General features: G+C 36.5%; 1 protein-coding gene across 1 annotated transcript; it reads left to right on the plus strand.

Moving 5' to 3' along the window:
- The first annotated feature begins 13869 nt into the window (after positions 1 to 13869).
- LOC145995138 (osteoclast-stimulating factor 1-like) lies at positions 13870 to 24156 on the plus strand. The gene is made up of 5 exons (XM_083131679.1): positions 13870 to 13961; positions 19296 to 19342; positions 20275 to 20392; positions 22093 to 22304; positions 22847 to 24156. Exons 1-5 carry the CDS (start codon positions 13904 to 13906, stop codon positions 23087 to 23089), a joined length of 678 nt encoding a protein of 225 aa, XP_082987805.1. The 5' UTR covers positions 13870 to 13903; the 3' UTR covers positions 23090 to 24156.
- The last annotated feature ends 1631 nt before the right edge of the window (positions 24157 to 25787 follow it).

The following is a 25787-nucleotide window of genomic DNA, read 5'->3' on the forward strand; positions in this document are numbered from 1 at the left end:
CCTGCCGAGTTTCATGGAAATCGAAGGGGGGCACTTAGATAACTTCCCTTGTAAGTACAAGTGCTAAACTGTCTGATGGGGATGGGCGCAAAAAAGCAATAAAACTAGAATAGTGAGATAAAATTAGGTTTTTCTTTCCGAACTGAACTTTTATCAATGCATTTGCACCCCTTCCTCCCCTAATCACAGTGTCTGCACACGCCTATGCTCACAGGTCGCCGCCTCCCGACGCCTCCACGAGTGGAGGGAGGGAGACCCTTCTTGGCTGCCAAGTGGCGCTTAAGAAACTGAATTTTTTCATCACTCCTGCTTTTTTCAAAGAGCTGATATATTTGCAAGAAATCTAACAGCATCTAAAATATCGTAGATTAATGTTTTGAAAACATTTGTTCAAAGTGAGCAAAGGAATGTAAAGCCACACAACTGGTTTGTAATACACTGAATCTCATGAGCGACCACCTTGTGGCACTGTGGTTTTAAAGTGAGACTAGGCCTCCCCTATCGCGCAGTCGCCTTGTAATAAAGGGGTCCTGGGTTCGATACCTGGTGGAGGCACATAGTGGTTCTGATCCCACTTTAAACTGTAAGTCCAGTCCCGATTAGCCTTACTGTGCATAAAGCGGACTTAAAACACCAACTCAATAAAGTGAGACTACTGATATGTTCCTTCAAAACGGTGGATTGGCACATATTAACTTCCAAGTTATACAATATAATATAATATTATAACTAAAGTCGTTTTCACGTTCAGAAGACACAACGGCGCTTATGGAGAAACCGCACAGTGTTGCCAATACAGCGCTAGCTCACGTCGCCGGGAAATGATGAGCTTCCTTCACAATGTAGGTGTTACATATTTTATATATATAATGATAATTATATGTAATTATTACTATTAATATTATACTGTGAACATTACAGTTCATTATCATGTCATTTTCCCATTAGATTTAATTTAATACACAGGCACATTTAATATTCATTCGCCTTTCTCTGTAATTATTTCATAGAATAACATTTAGATATGGTAATGTGTTACATATATATGTATATATATATATATACAGTGGTCAGAAGTAGCGAGCTACTTGTAGCGTCGCTACTGTAGCTAGCTACAAAATTTGTAGCTGTAGCTGTAGCGACGCTACATTTTGAAAATTGTAGTTGTAGCGGTAGCGAAGCTACAAAATTCCTGTAGTTGTAGCGAAAATTTCGCTACGCTACATTTTTTCTTGGCAGTGTCTGCTGCCACGTTCTTTTTCTGCTGGAACCTCAAAAAAGATGCGCGTGGCAGCAGACTCGGTTTTTGTCTTATCGTGATTTCATCATGCTATGTATGCAATTACGTCTAACCATAACACATACTGTGAAGTTGTAGCGATTACTTTCACAAAAAATGTTTTAAGATTATGTCCCTTAGCATTCTTCTGATATAAACCTAAATGTTCTTGTAGTTAGGTTAGGTTCTGTTAGCATTAAAATAATATCGCTAAATGCTTTCTAAAGAAAAAGGTTCTAAATTACCTATACATTCATTCACACTAATCATAAACTTGCATTTTTCTCCTCTTCATCTGTTCTTAAGATTTGTAACATCCTCTTAGCAGACTAATTACGTGGCAGCAGCAAATTTGACGCTTATTCTTACTGCTGACACGTGCGTGGCAGCACACTCGGCCTTTTTTCTTGGCATTTTGAGGTGAATTTTGAATGTGGCAACAGTGTCAGAAAAATCGACAATCAATAACCCTTAATGTTGCAGGAGTTAAAATAATATCGCTAAATGCTTTCTAAAGAAAAAGGTTCTAAATTACCTATACATTCATTCACACTAATCATAAACTTGCATTTTTCTCCTCTTCATCTGTTCTTAAGATTTGTAACATCCTCTTAGCAGACTAATTACGTGGCAGCAGCAAATTTGACGCTTATTCTTACTGCTGACACGTGCGTGGCAGCACACTCGGCCTTTTTTCTTGGCATTTTGAGGTGAATTTTGAATGTGGCAACAGTGTCAGAAAAATCGACAATCAATAACCCTTAATGTTGCAGGAGTTAAAATAATATCGCTAAATGCTTTCTAAAGAAAAAGGTTCTAAATTACCTATACATTCATTCACACTAATCATAAACTTGCATTTTTCTCCTCTTCATCTGTTCTTAAGATTTGTAACATCCTCTTAGCAGACGAATTACGTGGCAGCAGCAAATTTGACTCTTATTCTTACTGCTGACACGTGCGTGGCAGCAGACTCGGCCTTTTTTCTTGGCATTTTGAGGTGAATTTTGAATGTGGCAACAGTGTCAGAAAAAATCGACAATCCCGAGGTTTCGAGATTTTTCCCATGATTCTGTGCACGCTATGACGTCATTAAGAGGACAGAATGGAACTTACTTCGTTAGCGTATACGGACGCTTGAGATAAATGGGTCGATTATTTACTTATACACACCTTCAGTGGCGCAGTAACGGGGGGGTACAAAGGTACATTGTACCCCCTAAATTTTTGAAGGCGGTACTGTACCCCCTAAATCCGTAAATCGAGTTGTACTCCCTGTACCCCCCCCCCCCTTGGTAATTTGACAGCAGACGCAAGGTGCTACTGTTAAAAGAACCTATTTTCAGTTCGCCCAATAAAAAGTGTATATTGTTTATAACTTATAAACATTATTTTCCTTACCACAGAAATTCAAACCATTCTAAACTTATTCTACTATTGAGAGACCACAAGGAAAAAACCTTGGACGAAAAGTCCCCGCGCAGCTTTCCCTTCTTCCGTTCAGCTCGGGCCCTAAGGAAGCATGTTCCACTCTCCCCCTCCCCTCCACGTGGGAGTACCGCGCACAGGAGTCGCGGGTGTGCTCAGGTTGTTTTGCTTGTGGTTCCATTATACATTGTGGTTGCTACTAGTTAGTTCATTGACCTAAGTTCTTGGAAACCTCTTTAAGGAGATGAAAATTGTTTAAAATGTGTGTGGAACTATGGAATCAGATTTGCTCTCAGAAAATCAAGCTGCAGACAAATGCTCCTTTGCGTAAGGGGAAGGGGGGTACACTTTTCTAAAGAAATGGTCGCGTCGATTCGAACGGTATATGACTGATCCCATTTTCTTTTGAATATTTAAAATGGAATTGTCCAAAACGAAAAACTTACACGATCGAGACGAGATACTACAGACCAACTTGGGGGGGGGGGGGGGGTTACAATATACTGCTGTACCTCACCCATATTTTTCATAACTTTGTAAGTGGGTGTTCGGAAAACTACACTTAAACCTATATATTAAGATATTTTGAAAATAGAGTCCCGATTAGCCTATCTGAGCATGAAGTGAATCTAGAATAAGTTTTAATGACTTCCGAGTGGAAACCGAAACAAAAATGAACACAAACAAGAACGAGAAGGACCTCGCCACACAGGAGACGAGATGAGGCTGTGACAATTTTCGACTCATTTCATCGCGATATCATTCCTAGGTGAAATGAATTTTTTCCTAGACATTTAAACAAGGTGCAATTTGCGATATTATCAGAGGAGCGGAATTATTTTTACCTCCTATGTATTAGAATTCAACACAAACACAACGCTATTTTAAGTTAAACCCTAAAGTCAATCTGTAAGAAAATTACATTAGTCAGATGAATGCACGAGATAAATGAAACTCACTGCAGGTTCTATTGGTAGATTTTGGATTGGATTCGCAAGGTCTTTGAGTGAGATGAGAATGTTTGATTGATTTATTTGGTTTATTTTACTTCGCATTTCTGCCACTTTTGGCTAATCGCAAAGATGAGGATGGTCGATGATATCATGAAATTGATGAACACTCACATGCCCAACCTGGTACCTCTGGCGTCAAAGCGCCCTATGCCAACCCCTCCGCCACGGAGGCCACCGAGGTGGGAAAGTGTTTTGGATTTTCTTTGTAGATGCGAAAATCTTTAACTGTGACATTAAAGTTTACCTTTTCACATAAACGAGAAATTGACATGTCACCCTAAAACACACGCATGTATCTGCATTTAATACTACTACATACGAAAGGAAACCTTGGGCGGTTCTTCATATTGTCCACCAAAGATTGAAACGAAAAAGAAAAAACATTTTGAGCGTATGCCTTTCCTTGCTTCCTCTGACATCTGAAGTATTTCGGTTTTGTATATGTAATGATAGTACTTTCAATGCTTGAAGAGTGTCATCAGGAACAGCTAATTATATAACAAATAAATGCTTTGTTAAATGTTTCACAAATATTTCAAAGTTAGACTTTTTTACGAGTTGATCGGGAACTATCTCAACTCGGTGTTCGTTTTTTTTTTCTTTTACAACGCCTTACAGATGTCCGAGTAAATACCAAATACATGGCTTCTAAAAGAAATTGGATGTGGTACACATCTGCAAAAAAAATTGTTTAAAGATATTTTTATGCGTAGCTATGGGAATTTTAAATTAGAATGCACTGAACTGAAGTGGAACTCTATAAGTATGATATATTCATAATGTGGTTTCTATAGTCAGTGGGTGGGAGGTGATTATTCCTGGTTGGGGTGGCTCAAGATCCTCCTCACCCCCTTTAATCTCAACCTGCATTAAAATGAATAGATATATCTTTATTCGCAATTTTCACATTTCGAACTCCTGATTTTCCGTTCCGTTAAATTGAAATAAGGCCAGAATGAAGTCCAGAGCTTTATATGTTTCAGAATTCTTATCTGGTTTTAAAATCTGAGAAAAACAAAGAAAAAATAGTTATGCAAATTTTGCATTAAATAACAGGACATTCGTGTGCTGTTCTAAAATAGAATATTTCCCATGCCTTCACATTATACCTAACTATCAAGGACGTATTTAGGAGGGGGTCCAGACACACTCCCGAAAGACTTACCAAGAAATAAAAGTAAATAATCAAAATATAATTGTTTAGCATTTGTTATATAATCAATGGTTATTTCCGCTGAACGTATTGGAAGGCAGGGAATTTGGCTCATACGGCTTTGAAGGGTTCCAAAAGATTTATGCACACAACTAATGATAATATCCATAAAATATTAATCAGAAACTTTACTTTTCGTTAATTGGATCTAACTCCTTGTTTGTTATTCAATAAATAATCAATTCCTTTTCTATTCGACATTAAATTCCTTGCCAGGGCAGTTGTTTATATGCAAATCTTGGCGATCTTAACTACACGTAAGCTAGATAATGAATATATGCTTTTATATCTATTGTTTTACTATCTTTTACCTATTCATGTAAAAACAACAATACAATATTAATTCACTTACATATTTAATTAATATTTTAATTTAATTAAATATAATAATAATAATAATTATTATTATTATTGCAACACTTGGTTGGACCCCCGAAATGTATTTCTAGGTGCAGTAGTATTTGTGTTTATATATATATGGGAGGCTGAATTTTGTACCCCCCCCCCAAATGAAAAACGTTCCTGCGCCACTGCACATCTTTTCATGAATGCCGGTAGAATGAGAACAAATCACCCTGTTTGTGCTCTTGCCACGTGCAATAATAATAGAAGATAATCGCCTGGAATAAAATAATCATTGCTTCGCAAAAATGAAGTTGCTGCAGCAGGATTGATTCAATTTGTTCCTCCAAATTTCGGACTTACTCAGTGGTGCAACCAGTGGCGCAGGAACGGGGGGGGGGGTACAGGGGTACATTGTACCCCCGCAAATTTTTGAAGGGGGTACTGTACCCCCCTAAATCCGTAAATCGAGTTGTACCCCCTGTACCCCCCTTTGGTAATTTGACAGCAGACGGAAGGTGCTACTGTTAAAATTACCTATTATCAATTCGCCCAATAAAAAATGTATTATTGTTTATAAATTTTAAGCATTATAGTCCTTACCACAGAAATTCAAAACATTTAATTGTAAACTTATTATACTACATTGTGCTTGCTACTAGTTAGTTCATTGACCTAAGTTCTTGGAAACCTCTTTAAGGAGATGAAAATTGTTTAAAATGTGTGTGGAACGATGGAATCAGATTGACTCTCAGACAATTATGCTGCAGACGATTGCTGCTTTGCGTAAGGGGGGGTACACATTTCTAAAGCAGTGGTCGCGTCGATTCGAAGATATGATACAAATCTTCATCAGAAGAGTATATGACTGACCCCATTTTCTTTTGAATATTTATAATGGAATTTTCCGAAACGGAACACTTACACGAACGAGACGAGACACGACAGACCAACTGGGGGGGGGGGGGGGGGGATGGATGTGTTACAATGTACTCCTGCACTTCACCCATATTTTTCATAAATTTGTAAGAGGGTGTTGGGAAAACTATACTTAAACCTATAAATTAAGATATATATATATTTTTTAAAAAATAGAGTGCCGATTAGCCTATCTGAGAATGAGGTGAATTTGGAATAAGTTTTCATAACCTCAGAGTGGAAACCGAAAGAAAAATAAGCACAAACAAGAACGAGAAGGACCTCACCACACAGGAGACGAGATGAGGCTCGACTCATCGCATCGCGATATCATTCCTAGGTGAAATGAAATCTTTCCTAGACATTTAAACAGGCTGCAATTTGCGATTTTATCAGAGGGGGGACTATTTTTTACCTATGTATTAGGTATACTTATAATTGGACATAAATTGCTTAAAATCTAATTGTGATATCGAATGCAACACAAACACAACGCCATTTTATGTTAAACTCTAAGTCAAATTGTAAGAAAATTACATTAGTCAGATGAATGCACGAGATAAATGAGACTCACTGCAGGTTCTATTGGTAGATTTTGGATTGGATTTACAAGGTCTCTTGGAGTAAGATGGGAATATTTGATTGATTGATTTGGTTTATTTTACTTCGCATTTCTGCCACTTTTGGCTAATCGCGAAGATGAGGATGAGTGATGATGATATGATGAAATTGATGGACACTCAAAAATAACACCCATGGGCAGGCCAGGATTCGAACCTGGGACCTCAGGCGTCATAGCGTGCTATGCTAACCCCTCCGCCACGGAGTATGGCGAGGTGGGAATGTGTTTTGGATTTTCTTTGTAGATGCGAAAATCTTTAACTGTGATGCGCACATGCTTCTGCTTACATTAAAGTTTACATTTTCACATAAACGAGAAATTGACATGTCATCCTAAAACACACGCATGTATCTGCATTTAATACCACTACATACGAAAATAAACCTTGGCCGGCTCTTCACATTGTCCACCAAAAATTGAAAAGAAAGAATAAACTTTTGAGGGTATGGCTTTCCTTGCTACTTCCGAGAGCTGAAGGATTTCGGTTTTGTAAATGAACCGAATGATATTACTTTCAGTACTTGAAGAGCGTCATTAGGTACAGCTAATTATATTACAAATAAATGATTTGTCATATTTTTCACAAATATTTCAAAGTTAGACTTCTTACGAGTTGATTGGGAACCATCTGAACTCATTTTTTCTTTTTTAATACAACGCCCTAGAAATGTCTGAGAAAATACCAAATACATGGCTTCTAAAAGGCATTGGATATGGTACACACCTGCCATAAATTGTTTAAAGATATTTTTATGCGTAGCTATGGGACTTTTAAAATTGGAAAGAACTCAGAAGAACATAGAAATTTTGAATGTAATATATTTTAACAGTTTTCTAGATGACTAATTCTAAGCAAGTAAGAAGAGGCATATTTTCCTTTATGTCGCTTTCTAATGTATCAGAGAATTTTCTTTGCTTAGTTATATTAAACGATTTAAAACCAGAGAATACTTTATGTCTTTATCCAGACAAGTTGAATCATATATGTATGCACTGCACACAATAAATTTTACATCCGAAAATTAGCACCTATTTTGTACAAAAATTGGCACCTTTTTTTACCTTTATTGGCAAATTTTTGCACCTAAAATTCCTAGCTCTGCTGATCACTAATCGACAGTATGAATGAACTATCACACTTACCTTTGAATTCTCATTAACAGATTCTGTTGTACAGATCAACTTGGAAATTGAAGCCGCGTATTTTAACCTCATTATATTCTAGAATGTTCCGCAGATAAAACGATTCGTTAATGTTGCCAGTAGTTCGACTCCTTCTCTTATTCATGAACGTTCCCTCTCGCGCCTTCCACAGATTAAAAAATTACAATGAATCGCCCTACGTGTGGCGCTACGTTTGCAGCTTCCAAATGCTGACAAGTCTTTACATAGTGCAGCGACAACACCGAAAGCTCAAAAAAAGTTTTAATGCAATATTATCAACAACAGGGTTATAGAATATTCTCCGTGTTGCCTTGGTAAGTATTTCTCTCCTTATATTATCAGCACACTATTCAAGAAAACAAAAACCTAATAAATAAATAAGGGGAGACTCCAGCCCCCTGATCCCACCTTGAATACGCTCTATTAACAATAACAGGGTTACAGAACATTCTGTGTCTTGCCTCGATAATTATTTCTCTCAAATTATCATCACATTATTCAAGAAGCCATGAACCTAATTTTATGTAGCGTAATTTCCTGAAGGGGGTGCTGGAGCCCCCTGATTCCCACCTTGGATACGTGCTTGACTCGATAATTATTTCTGTCCTTAAATTATCGTCACATTATTTTATTTCCGACCACAAGAAACCAAAAACCTCATTTTATCTATTGTAAACCGAAAACTTTCGGGAGGGCTCGAGCCAATAAGCTCTCCCTTGGATACGTGCCTGCTGTGAGTGTAACTTCATCAATTTAAACTAATCATCACTCATCCTGTTCGTCGCGATTAGCCAAAAGTGAAAGAAGACGCTAAATAACAAAAACAAATTTATCCTCATCGTGGCGATCAACTGGAGAATCTTAAAAGTAGCGTAAAAATATTAAAGGGAAATTCCAGAACATTCAGTAAAAAGTCATATCAGGATATGCCCGGACAAGAACTTTCCTTAGAATTATACATTTAAAATAATAACACCATTAAGCCTTGTTTCCATTATTATGAAAAAATATAAATATGCTGACCAAGGCAGTAATTTATTTTATTAAAAACATAAACTAAACGTAACGTTTCAACCTTCTAGCAAGGTTACTTTTGTACTTTATACAGAGTCTGATGAAGACCTTGCTAGAAGTTTGAAACGTTACGTTTAGTTTATGTTTTTAATAAAATAAATTACTGCCTTGGTCAGCATATTTATATTTTTTCATTTAAAATAAATGTAATAGGTTAGCTGGAAAGAAAAGCCGGCAGTGGACTACAGCCTACAGGGACAAGATATCACTAAAAAAATAAACTATGCATTGTTTCGGGTATTCTTCTATCGCGTATTTGATCTCTTGTTGTCAAATTAAATTAACAGCTTTGGTGTATAATATCAAAAGATGCATGAAAACAACACGTTTCGTGGGCCATCTGCTACATTCTACGCATAGCTTTCTTCCGCTCGTGTCCTCTTGGTGATGTCACAAGCTCTAGCCAATAACGTGCAAGTCGCGGAGTGGTCCCCTCTGCATAAAGACAGTCTATTACATGGAGATACAGATTATCTAGATTGTAGATTATAGATATCTGCGTAATTTATTTAATTAGTATCTGAAGAATTCAGATATCCAGATAACTAAGTGACATATATGAATATATTCCTGCTAACAGCTACGTTCTTTTTAGCTGCATCGCTATTTTGGGGAGAAACATGCCTCGTTTGCTGCACCACTGGAAAAAAGTGCCTCATTTGCGTCACCCCCGGAACAAATCCTGTGGATTTTCATGGTTTAAGAGACGCCAAAATGTCATTAATTGCTGTGTAAGACACAACTTGCAGTGCAAAAACGAGCGATGGAATTTCCACTGCACTGACAAGGGAATAGTGCCAGCAATAAATGGCTCAGTACGTTAACAGCATTGATCATCGTCAGTATATAAGATCTCACCAGCAAGAAATTATTGAATGAAGAGTTTCTGGAATTACAGTTATTTTCGAGATAGTATTTGTTCACAAATTTTAAAATTACAATACGTTTAGAACACTCAGGTTTACACGACAGTTTCCTCAATAATTTTATCATATTGCAAAAAGTATGTACAAGTTATTGACTTTCCTGCAGAAACGACAATTTTCTTTAGTTAATATACATAGTTTTCAAATTTATGTATTTCTCCTACTTTTGCGTCACTTATCGGTAACTTTTGCTAATCATGACATCATCATCATCATCCTTCGCTGTTTCCTGCCTCTGGCTGGGTCGGCATAGAAGTCAAGCCTCTCCATTTTTTCCCTGGTCTTTCACAACTCCTCTCTTTCCAAGGTGTTCCAATCTTGTCTCCTAACACTCTCCACTATCTGCTCTTTCCACCGACATCTTAGTCTCCCCCTTGGCCTTATTCCCACTCCTTATGTCTCCGAACCATCTCATCTGTGCCTGATCTATTCTGTCCCGAAGCTTCACTACACCCACTGTCTGTCAAATCTTCTCATTTCTCATTCTATCCCTTCTAGTCTTCCTCACAAGACTCCTTAAAAAATTAATCTCCACTGCCTGCATCTTTTCTTTGTCTCTCTATGTCATTGTCCAAGTCTCTGCTCCATACGTAATTATTGGCACATAGTATGTGTTACATATTACCTTCTTGCATTTCATAGATACATCCCTATTCCATATTAATCTTCGAACGCTTTGATATAGTCCACCACCATTCATTTGTCCTCCTTTGTTTACCTCCTCATCTATTCTTCCACTTCTCTCAATCATAACAATGAGGATAAATGGTTTATTTAATTATTCTCTTATCTATAGTTGCTTTCTGCCACTTTCGGCTAATTGTGAGAACGAGGAAGAATGATAATGAAATATTTATTCTCACGAAAAATATGTTGATGTGAACATAAATATGTACTTAATTCTACCAAATTTTATTTGTGTATAATTGTAATAATTATGTAATTTGGGTAACAACCTAATTGCAATTATTCATATATCAAATTTGAATTGATATGCTACTTGCATAGGTATGGTATTCTCAAAAACTATAGTAAAAATAAGTAACTGAAGTAACATTGCTATCAAAATTATCAAATGACTGGAATCATTATAATGAATAACAGAATCTATTTACCAGTAGTAGGGGATTTTTTTTTAATACCCATATCGTTGTTTTTAAGTTATTTTTTATGCAGAAGTAGCTCAAAAAGTAGCAAAGTAGCGAGTAGCGAATAGGAGTAGCGTAGCGAGCTACTTTTTGGTAAATGTAGCTGTAGCTGTAACGAAGCTACATTTTGGAAGAGTAGCTGTAGTTGTAGCGAAGCTACTTTTAAAATGTAGCGTTGTGATCACTGTATATATATATATATATATATATATATATATATATATATATATATATAAATTCATTATTATCTATGAATTTATGTGTACGTTGGAAACTGAAAGGTGATCTTCATTTCAGTATTAACGTCGACAGTAATGTAAACAAAAACAACGTGTATTTGCGACAGCACTAATGTTGCTCACAACAGCAGCATTGGAAATAATTGTCAATTATTAAATTAAAGTAATTGCAATTCTATTATAACAAACTGAATGAAGTTAATATTTTTACTGAATGGAAATAAAATAACAACTCGAAAACTTGGTGGTGATTAGCCGGAATGCTGCGGTGAGTCGGCTCAAGATGGCCAGACAACGTCCCCTTACTTCACGCGCGTTCGGGTTAAAAAGAAACTCCAAATGCATGGAAGTAATATTTCTGGGAACCTTTGAGTGGTTATAAAAAATAATTTCATTATTTTCTTCACAACTTTGTCGCTGGAAATTTTGTTTTCACAGAAAATTTGAGTTTTTAATTTATCTAAAAATATGTAAACAAGTTACCACTTTTTTGTGCTCACCATCATATTCTCTACAAAATTTCCTGCAAAACTGCAGGTACCGATTTTACGTAAGCTAAATTTGTAAATCGAGAAATTTCACAACAGCGCGCTCGTATTTCCCATAAGAAAAGCATTGTCCATAAGAGCCCGTTGTGTCTTCTCAGCGGGAAAACGACTATAGGGCTAGGATTTTGATGTCCTTAAAATTGCCAAAAATGACCTTTAAAAAATGCATTTATGACCTAATGCATGCAAGAAAATGCCCTATAAACTTAGAAAAATGACCTAAAAATTCTGAGAGATTTGTAAAACAAATTTATAAACTACCAAAAGAAATTCAAATTACAAATTAACGTTAGAGTATCTGGAGCGAATTGACAATATAGAGAAAGTCTCCAATTTTGTTAATTTTCGGTATACTAACTAATTTTGGCCTCCTAATCACGAATCTGTTGTAAAAAACCGGGGGTCACGTCTGGAAATTTGAAAAAAAGCAGATTGAATTTTTTATATATATAGGTGTATATGCGTAGTTTTACGAACGAAAATGTAATCTCCTGTCATTGTTTCGAACCACGCCTTTGTTTTACAAGAAAATTATTTATGATGTTCAACTTTAGTACGAATCCTATTTTCTCGATCAATTTAGGGGTGACATGAATGCTAATGGAACCTAACCTAACAGACCTAACCTAACCTCGTGTGAATGGTTTGTGGGGCTACCCGTGGATGATTTTTGGGGCCAACGTCAATGATTTGTGGGGATACCCATGGAATGTTTCATCAAAATGTACAATTTCCAGACGTGACCCCCGGTTTTTTACAACAGATTCGTGATTAGGACGCCAAAATTAGTTAGTGTACCGAAAATTAACAAAATTACAGAATTTCTCTATATTTTCAGTTCTTACCCAGTATCTATCACATGTTCATTGCGTATGGTAGTACAAGTAAGAAAGTTCACTTTTTGTCATCTTTTACACTTTAAGTATTGAGTTGCAGTACACAACGAAAGTCATATGCAAATTTTCAAAAGTGAATGATTGTCGGTTTTCGGACAAGAGAGCCTTGTACACGGAAAAATTTCTCTCGACTTCCACCGACACAAGAAGAGCGTACTTGAAATGAACAATATCACTTGCTGTTAAGTCACTTTCAATTCCATAGAGTGCAAATTGCTTCCCTGACAAAATGTCCAACACAGAGCACAAAACATTGTACCCCCCTTTTTTTTAAAAAAAAAATCCGTCTGGCGACAATGTATTTACTGACAGAGGGGGAAATCACATTGTCTGAGCTGAAATGTTGCATAGCAACTTGTGTCAACAAGACTGCACAGAATTCCTTTGTTTCTTCAAACACAGTCCTTCAGAACCGCGCCGAAGACAATGAGACGAGAGTAGTTAACCTCTCTCCTTCAAAGGGTTACATTTGCAATGCCCCTTCTTTCACCAAAATGTAGGAAATTGCATAATATTACTTTTAAAAGACCGAAAAATGATAAACGGTTTAAAAAGTTTAAAAAATGACCTTTACTCCAAAAAGGGTCAAAAAATGAAAATAAATGTCCTAACAAAGGCATCCCAATTAATTCACTTAAGTGTAAAACACGTTCCTATCTACTTATGCAATGTGTCTGCCTTACCAAAAGAAAGATGCATTTGCATCAAAATTTTAGCCCTAATTATAACTTTCAAGTTTTCAATAAGCTTATTCTTTTCTTCTCTTCAAATTTTGCCGCTCTGGGCGGTGGCACGGTTCGACCCCCCCCCCCCTTCCGCTGGCCCTGTAGCGGACTCTACCATACCAATAGCCCAAACCGGAACTGAACCCAGATTTACCCAGTAAATCCCTGATTGAATTTATTTCCTCGAGTTTAGTCAAATTAGTCGAAGGAACTCAAGTAGTTTTGGTTTTAGCCGCAAACCGTTGTGAAGCGCCACATGCAGTTCGTTCAAATATTTGACGTGTATTTGACTGCGTTCATTTCATATAGTTCTCTTGGTTCTCTGTTACACCACTAGGGGGTCAAGAAGTGTGTGTGATAAACAAAACATGGAGGACTCTGTTGTTAAAAAGACCCCTCTACCGCCCAAGCCAGCACCCAAACCGGGTATATATAATTGTTACTACAGAATGTGGTGTTGTTTGTATTTTATATCGTAAACGTGTCTGTGATGTAAAATGCATAAATGAATACCAGAAATGTTCGCATCGTAATTTCATTTAGTCTTCCTGAAAACTTTAGTACAAGGGAAAATATATGTTATTAAAAAGTTTGAACGACATAGGTCTTACAGCCGGAGGAAAACGGACAGAATATTTCTCTGACTTTTGTTTAGCTTAAATTGTTATGAAGACCCTCCCCCTCTTCCTCCTCCGGTCTTGTCAGGGAGTTAATTGTAAATGAATGCTAGAAATTTAGGACTGATTCTACCAGTTATATATATGCCAATACTTCGACAGAATGTCGCAACATTTACTATTTAGGCTACATGTAATATTATTGTTTGCCATCCCCTCCCTCTTAGCTGTGGCTCTGATGATGTGTAAGAATTAATGGTATTCACAGTGTACGTTTTCTTGGGAGACTTATTCAGCACTTAAATTACAATTCTGTAGGTTGAGATTTGCTGTCTACAACTCTGGGTAACTGTCTGATATCGCCCGAACGGATTTCTTCAAATTTACAGGAGAAACTACAGTAAATATGCGATATCGCCCGGGCGGATTTCTTCAAATTTACAGGGGAAAGTACTTACTGAAATGAGTTTCATGAGCATTCTGGACGTTCTTGGAGGTATTTTCTTTCACGGAAAGTAAGAACTTCGTTTTTGAATGCTGCCGAACAAGAATTAATCACTTTTTACGTAAGAAATTGGCATTGCCTGCCACATTATGCCGTTGTTTCCATTGTGTGCAGGCAGATGGCGAGAGCGTTGAAAGTCACGCAACGTGCCTTTTTCTTACGAGAATTTTTTTTTTAACTATGCTTACCTAACCCAGCCTAACCTAACCATGCCGGAAATGGTCCGTGGGGCTATCGTGAATGTTTTTTTGGGCTATCGCGAAGGTTTTTTGGGGCTATCGTGAATGTTTTTTTTTGGGCTATTGCGAAGGTTTTTTGGGGCTATCCGTGAATGGTTTTTGGGGCTATCGTGAATGGTTGTTTGGGGCTATACATCAATGGTTTGTGATGACATAATAAACACGAAATTAGGTATTTTTCGGTGGAGAAGGTTGAAACACTGCATACCCACTCCAAATCTACAAAACAAGCACGATGCATGATGATCCGTGACGAGTGCACGCCATATTGTCTATTACAGAAGCGGAACAAGTAAGACAAATAATCAATCGTAATATGAAAAGTTGACACTATTTTATGGAAAAAGGCATAACTTCACCTTAAAGAATGTCCCGCAAGGCAAAATAGCTAAGTACCAGTGGTAAAATTAAGGAAATAAACGAGTGAAAGGTGTCCGGGCATTATCGCATATTTACTGAAATCACTTTCTGTATCATTGTCGAGGTTCTTTGAGGTATTGTCTTTCGCGGAAACTAAAAACTTCACCATAGAATGCTGCAGAACAATAAATAATCAGTTGTTACGTAAGGAACTTGCATCTTCTGTAACATTAGGCCGTTATTTCCATTATGTACGTGCAGATGGGGCGAGCATCTTAAGTCACACGGTCTCAGCAGTGTTTCCAAACGTGCCTTTTTTTACGAGATTTTTTTTTAACTATGCTTACCTAACCTAACGTTGCCGGAAATGGTCCGTGGGGCTATCCGTCAATGGTTCGTGGGGCTATCGTGAATGGTTTTTGGGGCTATCCATCAATGGTTTATGATGACATAATAAACACGAAAGTAGGTATTTTTCGGTTAAGAAGGTTGAAACACTGTATACCCACTCCAAATCAACAAAACACCAGCACTACTGCACGCCATATTGTCTGTTACCCAAGCATAACAAGGAAGACAAATGATGACTTGTAATATGAAAAGTTGACACTATTTTATGGAAAAAGACATAACTTCACCTTAAAGAATCTTCCGCAATGCAGAATATGTAAGTTCAATGCTAAAATTAAGGAAATAAACGAGTGAGAGGTGTTCGGGCCTTATCAGACAAGTACCCAACTCTATCCCAATAACAATACATTAAGGGAAAAATAATACTGGACCAAGTTCCTTTTGTTTTATTGCGATTTCATCATGCTATGAATGCAATTTTTACATGGTTCGATTTCGATGTATGTCTGTTAACACATACTGCGGAGTTTTAGCAATTACTTAAGGTTTTGTTCAATATATGCTTCATGGTTAGCTTATGCAGGTTAGGTTTGGTTCCCTTAGCATTAACATAAAGTCCCTAAATGCATTATACTAAGGTTCCAATTTACTTCTACATTCATTCCCACGCTTCTACAATATTTACTGTCGCTTGTCCATGAGAAGTGCGTAAAGTAATTTTCAAGTTTTTTTTTCAACATAAATAACTTTTTTTTCAAGTCCAAACAGTGCTCATTATTTTAAGGAAGGTTCAAGTTTCGTGTGACAATGATTTCCAAAATTCTACAAAAATTAGTCTTTGTGCTAGGAGAAATCATAAAACAATCAGAACCATTACCGTGTAAGGTTTTTTTTTCAACATAAATAACTTTTTCGAAATCCAAACAATGTTCACTACTTTAAGGAAGGTTCAAATTTCGTGTGACAATGATTGCCAAAACTCTACGATAATTAGTCTTCCTGCTAGGAGAATTTGAAAATGAAGAATCAAAGAACAATCTGAACAATTACCGGGTCCGTTGACCCACTGTACTTCCTCGAGAATTATGCCATTTTTTTTTTTTTTATCTACAGATTTCAATGTTTTACGTAACATAAAAGTGGGTTAAGCGTTAGGGAAACACGAATAACATTTGAGATATTTGATCCCAAAGTATCACCCGTGTAGGTAAAACAAACTCCTGGCCCTCCTAACCTAACAACCATTTCCAGTATGAACAATATATAATTTTTCATAGTACTAGCCTTAAAAAATGCACTTTCTGCTACGTGGTTGCAGGGGCAAAGTGTCAAATGGCAGATGAATCACGCCTCACACAGGGTATCTTTCACACTAAAGATGCATGCTCACCTTCCAAACAAAAATCAAGTACCATGTGACAGGAACCAAAACATCGTCTGCAGTAAATCTCATGCTCCCTGACGTAACACAGGATTGTCAACCTTCAATCTTCGATATTTCGAATACGGCTCCAAGTTACAAAACACAAACAACGTAACAACATGTCAGATTCCATTCACATTCATTTCCCATTCTTCCTGCAAGTCATAACTTTCAAAACCACTACCTTTCTGTACAAACACTACGAAAGTAATGCATAACACACAATGCCACAGATTTAGTTCATAGCACATGGAGATGGTAACAATGCACATGGTGTCATAAATAGTACCATAAAATAAACTCTTATTACTCCACTATAATACATCTCCGTGAGCTAAAAACAACAGAAATCGTTCATATGGAACATAATCTTCATAAATGATGCAAAAATTATCATATTCTCACAGGGGTAGCTCAGGATTGGTAAAGAGAGGCTTTCAAGCCAAGAAAAAGGTGAAAATATATGCGAATAACAATCTTCTAAGGTAGTTTATATGTTAATACCAAGTTTAATGATGTAAATGAAAGTCAATGATATTATGAAGATGTATGTACAGGTAAGTACTGATAAAAAAATGAAATTATAAGGGGCAAATTGAAAATTTCTCCCTGTACAAACCGTGGCCTTCAAAGATCTCTGATCATCTAGGATTTTGTAGGTACAAGGTTTATCTCCCTGTATAGTCCACATAGGCATAGCATATTCCTTCGGCACTTGCACTGAATTGAAATGTCTCATAATAAGGTATATGAGGGTTATCATGCTAATTATAATCTGTCATACAAGTTTTGTGATATAATCATGATCACTATATCTCTTGCTAGTGTAAAATCGCAAACAAACAGATTTGTGTGTATTATAATATAAGAAACCAACATAGACTTATGGTAAATCACTATGATCTTACAAGTCTTCTCAAGTTAACAGCCAGGTTAAATCTGCGTTAGCTTCCAACGTTTCAAGTTCATACATTGCTTTCATCATCAGGGAATGTAAAAAATAGAAACCAGTGTAGGGTTAAATACATGACTGTGATGGGGCGGAGCTTTGATACTGTCTTCCTATTGGCTCGCTCTGGATCCTGGTGTTCTTATTGGCTGGTGTCATATTATGACAGAGGAGTGGGTTCCAGGCATGACTGAGTTGGAGTCCCATGTTAGTTAATTGACATTAGTGCTTTCTCATGAAATGGCTATGGCTTCCTTTACTCGTCGGTTCCAGTCCTTGTAAGGGCCTCGTCCTCATCTTCGGCTTCTCTGGGTTGTGAAGAATCAACCCTTCTAAGGGACACACTTGTCCTTGGTTGGTCTCTGCTGAGATGAAACTGTTTTGTTGATATCTCTAATGTGGTATCCATTCTGCTGTAGTGTGGTTCTGAGATGAGTGAATTCTGACTGTAGATTCTCCTGGTCCGAAATGCTTACTTCCTTGTGGGTAAGAGTGTTCTGAACAGCTAGACGCTGTGCTTTATGATGGAAGCGATTGGCATTTAGGTACAGGTCGTTTTCTATACACACTATGTCCTAGGGTGCCATCTGGTTTGCGGTGGATTAGGATGTCCAGGAACAGGAGGCAGTCATAGTCTTCTATCTTCATGGTGAACTGGATGTTTGTTTGAATGCTGGTTGTTCAGGAAATCGAGGAAAGTGTGTAATGCCAGTCGTCCATGTGGCCAAATGATGAAACTGTCATCCACATATCTGTAAAAACAGGAAGATTGGTTGGGAGCGTCTTCTGGAGCTCCATGTTCAAAATGTTCCATGTAGAAATTCACGACCGTCGGTTAAAGTGGTGAACCCATGGCAACTTCGTCAGTTTGTTCGTAATATTTCCCATCGTAGAGGAAATATATGGAAGTGAGTGTGTGGCGGAAAAGATTAACTATGGCTTTTGGAAAGTGGCTTCCCAGAAGTTCCAATGTGTATTCTGGTGATTTTTTTACATTCCCTGATGATAAGATCAATGTATGTGCTCGAAACGTAGGAAGCTGATGCCGATTTAACCTGGCTGGGTAACCTGAAAACACTTGTTCGAATCACATCACCAGGAAAGATGATCTTATACCTATAATTTTTCAATTAAAAGTTTTTTCTATGATATCTCTTCATTCATTATAATGAGTTAAAATGACTGCCAAAATTCACTCTCATATAGTAGAGAGCATGATGTTCAACTAATTTCCCTTACTCTAAGCACATTTTTTTAAATACATGTAACATGTAATTTACATGTACATTCTAAAATAGTAGTTTTCCTTTTTTAAGGAAAAGTGAAAGTCATGAGGGCTCTGTACAACTATACTGCACAGTATGTAAGTACCTATTGCCATTTTTTTGTTTTCTTTTTGCTTTTGTAAGGTCAACACAAATTGAATATTATTGTGATGTGAAGAGTGTGTTATTGATATGCTTTTATACACACTTTCTAAACTTGATTTTAATTTCATGTAGAAAGATGGAAATATGAATTAAAAACAATTGGATAATATCAGAGCATGCTAAGTACTGAGTAATGCTAGTATACATATACAAACTTATGAAAATTTAATGTGGATTTGAAAATATGCTGTCAGTAATTGTTTTTTTGGGATTGTACGAATTTAGCAGTTGAACTAGAAAAAGATAAGGAATGACTTGAGATGACCGGACCCCTCTCCAATTTTCTTCATATTTGGCATACTCACTAATTAAGGCCTCCTAATCACGCATCTGAAGTTAAAACTTGTCAGAAACGTCTAGAAATTGCAAAATAAGCTAAAATAAGGCGTTAGCTTTCGGAATGGAAACTGTCGATTTTCATTTATTTTTTTGTTTCACAAGCAAATATATATATTCCTGATACTACCGCGACACCAAATTTTACCTATGTTTGCCTAACCTAACCGAAACTAACGTAACCACGTGCCAATGGTTCGCAATTATTTGCAATTTCTAGATCCTGATACTACCACGACACAAAATTTTAACTATGTTTGCCTAACCGAAACTAACCTAACCACGTGCCAATGGTTAGTGGGGCTAGCGCCAATGGTTCGTGAGGCTAGCGTCAATAGTTCGAAATTTCTAGACGTTTCCGACAAATTTTAAGGGGACCTCAATTAGTGACTATGTCAAATATGAAGAAAATCGGAGAGGGGTCCGGTCATCTCAAGTCATACCAAAGATAATTTAATAGGTGTGTGCTCTGTTATGCATATTTTACAAATAAAATTTATATAATAATATAAATTATTTCATTTTGCAGCCTGATGAGTTAAGTTTCACGGAAGGTGATGTACTTTATGTTTATGATCAAGTGTCAGATCCTAACTGGTGGAAAGCACGATGTGGGGACAAGACAGGTCTAATTCCAAGTAACTATGGTAAGTACTACATTTTTTTATATGATGGCCAAGTTTTAAAATTTCAAATAAAATACCTAATATAGAACCAGTGATCATGATGGCTGCTTTAATAAATCATAATGATTATATGCAGATTCAACTGTGTTACTATACAGGGTGGCTCAATAAGTCACTTAACACCCTCAGTACAAGGCCACTGCGACATGGAATGTGAAAATGGCGATGACCAATCATTGCCTGGCCAAGGGGGAACCACATTGACGCCACCCACACGGTTGGCGGCAATCTTGAATTCAACTTCAGAATTTTAAATGGGAAGGGGTTCATGCGACATATCAAAATGGGCTAGAATTTCACGAGAAATGCAATGGTGAAGGTTTTTTCGACGTATCTTTAACCAGTAAAAAGTTATGACTGAATTCTTGTACCAATTTGCTCCTTTTCGAGGTGTTAGAAAAATGCCTTAAAATTTGTTTAGCGCATCGGTAATGCATCGAGATCAAAGTGACGTCTAGGGAGAAAAGTTCGCATGCCATTGCATACGATATTAATCGGATACATCCATGAAGAGCTGCGCATTATAAATGGTTGTCGCGAACAATTTACAGTGTGACGCTTCCATTAAATGAAAAGTCCTTCACAGTGACAAGGCTAATGTTTATGTTCAGAAGGAAGTTCATAAACAGAATATTCGATGCTTTTTATCTGATAACCCATTTTCGACAGATCAAAGCTGAATGGTTAGTGTTGGTAAGTTAATGGTGTGGCGTGCTGTGTGGAACACGATTGGTTAGTCAATTTTCCATCAACGGAACCTTAAATGCTTAGGGCTACTTGGATTTGTTAAATAAACAGTTTTTTTCATCCTTGCTTATGGAAGAAGGTACTTTTTACAGAGTTTTTTCAATAGGGAAGAAAACCAGAACACTTATGGGAACGTTATGAACCTGTTTTTGTCCAAAGTTAGTTATCAGATGACAAGGGTCGCATATTCTGTTTATGAACTTCCTTCTGAACATAAACATTAGCCTTGTCACTGTGAAGGACTTTTAATTCAATGGAAGTGTCACACTGTAAATTGTTCGCGACAACCATTTATAATGCACAGCTCTTCATGGATGTATCCGATTAATATCGTATGCAATGGCATGCAAACTTTTCTCCCTAGACGTCACTTTGATCTCGATGCATTACCGATGCGCTAAACAAATTTTAAGGCATTTTTCTAACACCTCGAAAAGGAGCAAATTGGTACAAGAATTCAGTCATAACTTTTTACTGGTTAAAGATACGTCGAAAAAACCTTCACCATTGCATTTCTCGTGAAATTCTAGCCCATTTTGATATAACGCACGAACCCCTTCCCATTTAAAATTCTGAAGTTGAATTCAAGATGGCCGCCAACCGTGTGGGTGGCGTCAATGTGGTTCCCCCTTGGCCAGGCAATGATTGGTCATCGCCATTTTCACATTCCATGCCGCAGTGGCCTTGTACTGAGGGTCTTAAGTGACTTATTGAGCCACCCTGTATATTCATTTACATACATGAACTTCACTTTATTTGTATTATGATAGATTTCTGCCAGCAAATATCAAAGATAGCATTACATACTTTCTATTTCTAAGGCTTAATTTTTATATGCAATATGTAGAAATGCACACTACTAGAGTGCTGATGTAATTGTGAATTGATTGTAATTTGCTCTTTTTATGTTTCAGTCGAAACCCAGACAGAGGAAGTTGAACTTCCTCTACATGAAGCAGCCAGGCGAGGAAATTTGAGCTTTCTAAAGGAGTGCCTTCAGCAGGGAGTGTCTGGAACAGCATTGGATCGAGCTCACAATACGCCTCTGTACTGGGCAAGCCATGCTGGACATATTGAGTGTGTTACTGAACTTCTTTCTCTTTCAAGCCCTGCAGTTAATGCTCAAGTAAGTTGGAAAAATAGCTGTAAATAGTGCTGTAACAGGAACAATGCTTTCAAGATTCATGTCAATATTAGTACTTGAACATTGTAACAACTTACAGTTGTTTAGAGCAGGCATAAATGTTAGAATTTAGGTTTTTTATTGCTACTGTACCATGCCAGTGTGCCAAAGTATTGCTTTAAAATATTCACGGATTCAACATAAGATAAAGATAATGGGAATATTAAAATAACTGCCATTTTATATTGAAATGTGGCACAAAATTAAGGAAATTTGTGCATTTTACACTGTTGCCCATTAAATTGCTCTCTAATATTAACTTACTACCTGTTTAGGAGCTAATAATAATGAAATGAGAAAAAATGTTGGACTTTTTCTTTTAATTTTGGGTCTCTTCTTAGTCATTAAATGACTTGCCCAACTTACTATCATTGCTGAGTTGCAACTGATGAAAGTTAATCCTTTTGACTATACGTAAAGGATAATATCTTTAAAATTATAATTATAATATTTATTACAATTAAAATAATATTTTCCCCTTCCAGAACAAGCTTGGTGATTCTCCCCTCCATGCTGCTGCATCTCGAAGTCATTTTAAGATTGTCGAGCTCTTGTTACAGTGTGGTGCAGATCCTAACCTTCATAACAATGACGGCCAAACACCATTGGAACTCGCAATGAACCCTGCTGTCAGAAATGTTCTTCAAGCAAATATGACACCCAGAGCTCGCAGCAGTGATGTAACATATGCTGCAGCAGAGTATGATGGAGGAGAAGATTCAGATTAGTTAGAAACAAGAATCAGAGGAAAAGAATCTGCATTGCGAGGTTTAGCAAAGTGTCTGCAACAAGATTCACATTCACAGAAACCATCATGTTCAATATGAATCATTCCTAGTCTAATAAACTTTCCTAAAGCATATATAATCCATAGATGTGTATTCTGTTGTCATATTTTTTGGCACAATTGTATTTTTTAGTGAACTAACATATTTTTTGTAGACTTTCTTTTTTGTAGATACTCTTTTCTGAGATGAAATTGTTAAATATAAATTAAGTATTTTATATAACTGACAGGTATTATATAATGTAATATTTTTAAATAAGTACACTTTTTTTAGTATAATGTAAATGAATATGTGGAAAATCTTCATAAAACAGTGGACATTTTCACGAAATTTCTTTATATCTATTGTAAAAGGCATTTGAGTGAAAATGATTCCTGCAGTTCCTCATGTTTATCTGTGTTTTAAAACAAACGTGAGACTTCCAATGTTGTGATACCACCAGGAAGCTGTCAGTATGAATAATAATAATATTTTCTTCTCATTTTTGTGGCTCATGCTAAGGGAAATTTCAGACCAAAGAGTGATACTTGTCCCTTGGGAACAAATCTACAGAAACAAATACAACATTTCTTACCGGAGTGACACTACAAGCTTCATGTATTACTCAGACTGGGCCATTTTCTGTGTTGTCTTGGATCTTTCATGTACCACAGTAAATGCTTTTTTATAGACTGAAAAGGTCCATGTCACATGTGACACTGATGTGAACCCCATTGTCGCTTGTCATTCCGATATGAAAGCTCCATAACTTTACGAGCAAGCCAAAGATACTGAATGTTATACTAAACAAATATTGTCAGAATTGCTGTGGCAATACAGAGGATGTTTGTTTCCGCTGCTTTGATGCTGCATTCAAGTATATTTTGTTGAAGGAAATTAAATGTCTCCTAGATATTTAGCACATTTCGTTTATTTGTTATAAGCAAAATATATGGCTTTATAACATATTCCATATTCTAGTGGAAATGTCCATTATAAACACGATATTAACACGAGGACATATTAAAATTCACGCCTACCCAGCATCGAATAACATGGGTACCTGGGGGAAACCCTGGGGGGTAAAGGCGGTCAGGGGCGTGATGCTGATCACATCACCCCCACTCACGACCGGATCAATAAAGTGTGGGGCGTTACCCCCACACCCCCTATACGCCTTCATGGCGTGGTGCTATGCACAGGGGAACACTTTACTTTTTCTTTTTTTTTACTGTAAATTTTATTTTTGATTCTGCCTAACTTTCAGTATATTTATTAACAGCTTTTCAAAATGTTTTGTTTTTTTAGCTCTTACTGGCAATCGAGTTATATTCTTGTAAACAGGTCTTCAGGTATGGGGGCATACATACATTGTATGGAATCCATGTAAAACTATATCTCTGGTACCCATTGGTTATTGTTTGCAAGTATTGTTTTTTTTTGTTTTTTTCCTGTTTACAGAGATGTTGTTAGAGTTCTTAAAATAGCTGGACCAAGGTTTAATACAGTGGAACCTCGACTTTACGTTTTTTTAGGGGCTAAGCCGGAAAAACTAAAATCGAGGTACATTTGGTACAATTTTTCTATGTTGGGATCATCAAGATTGAATGTATAATGTGGGAAAATGTGAAATCCGGGAATGTAGAATCAGGATTCCATTGTATTAACATAAAGACTGCATGTGGACCAGAAAGTGTGTGTGTCACATGCTCTGGTTCCTTGCCCATGAGATTTTGTATCTGGGCTAATCCTTAATTTATAGTTCAGAGGGGTTACATATAAAGTGTATGGTAGTGGTGCTATAGAGTTGCAGGATTTAATCCTTGTAATAGATGTGCAATATCATGTATGTTAAAAAATACAATAACTTATTTTCACCAAAGAGTTTGCGCTAATTTAACAGAAATGAATTAATTGAAGTGCTTCCCTCTTCAGCATTGTTATAAACTAACTACATGTGTATTATTGCAAACTAATTAGATGTGTATAACAGTATAATAATGTTTTTGAAACACGCTTTTATATTGTGTGTCAGAAATATAATGAACATCAAATATCATATGCTTCCAATTTAAAAAGTGCCTTTTTTCCATATTCATTGTGTATGAAAAAATGATATGATTAGTAATTGATCAAATGGTATAATTGCATCTTATGGCTTATATTTCTGTAATATTGTAGTTCTTATTTTCATGCAAGTCATTCTATTGTCGGTAATGAATTTTTACATGGTTCATAAGAGTTGATGAACTTGACGTGCATGATATTGTTTGAGATTGCATGTGTTACTGAACCTAACAAATGTATTTTTGTGTTTTGGAATGTATGTACCTAGAACAGCTTTCAATCGAATTTTAATTAAAATGTTAGGTAGGCCTATCTATGGTCTTTAATTTTTCTGTAGTAATAAATCAAGCCTTATTGAGTGAAAGACTGTAACAAGAAAAACATATACCATAGAATTTATTTGTATGTACAATACTAACATATTTCTGCTATCAAGAATGAAATATGTGTAAATAATTGGATTTAAAAGCTTTATAGTGACAAATGTTATTTGGATATTGCCATCTCTTGCTTATCTGAGAACATAATTTCTACTTATTGGTACAATTAAAAATGACAGAAGTATGTATTGAATCTACATAAGCACATCAAT

This window comes from Lepisma saccharinum, chromosome 11 (genome assembly GCF_977018435.1).
Source record: "Lepisma saccharinum chromosome 11, izLepSacc3.1, whole genome shotgun sequence".
NCBI classification, from domain to species: Eukaryota; Metazoa; Arthropoda; class Insecta; order Zygentoma; family Lepismatidae; genus Lepisma; species Lepisma saccharinum.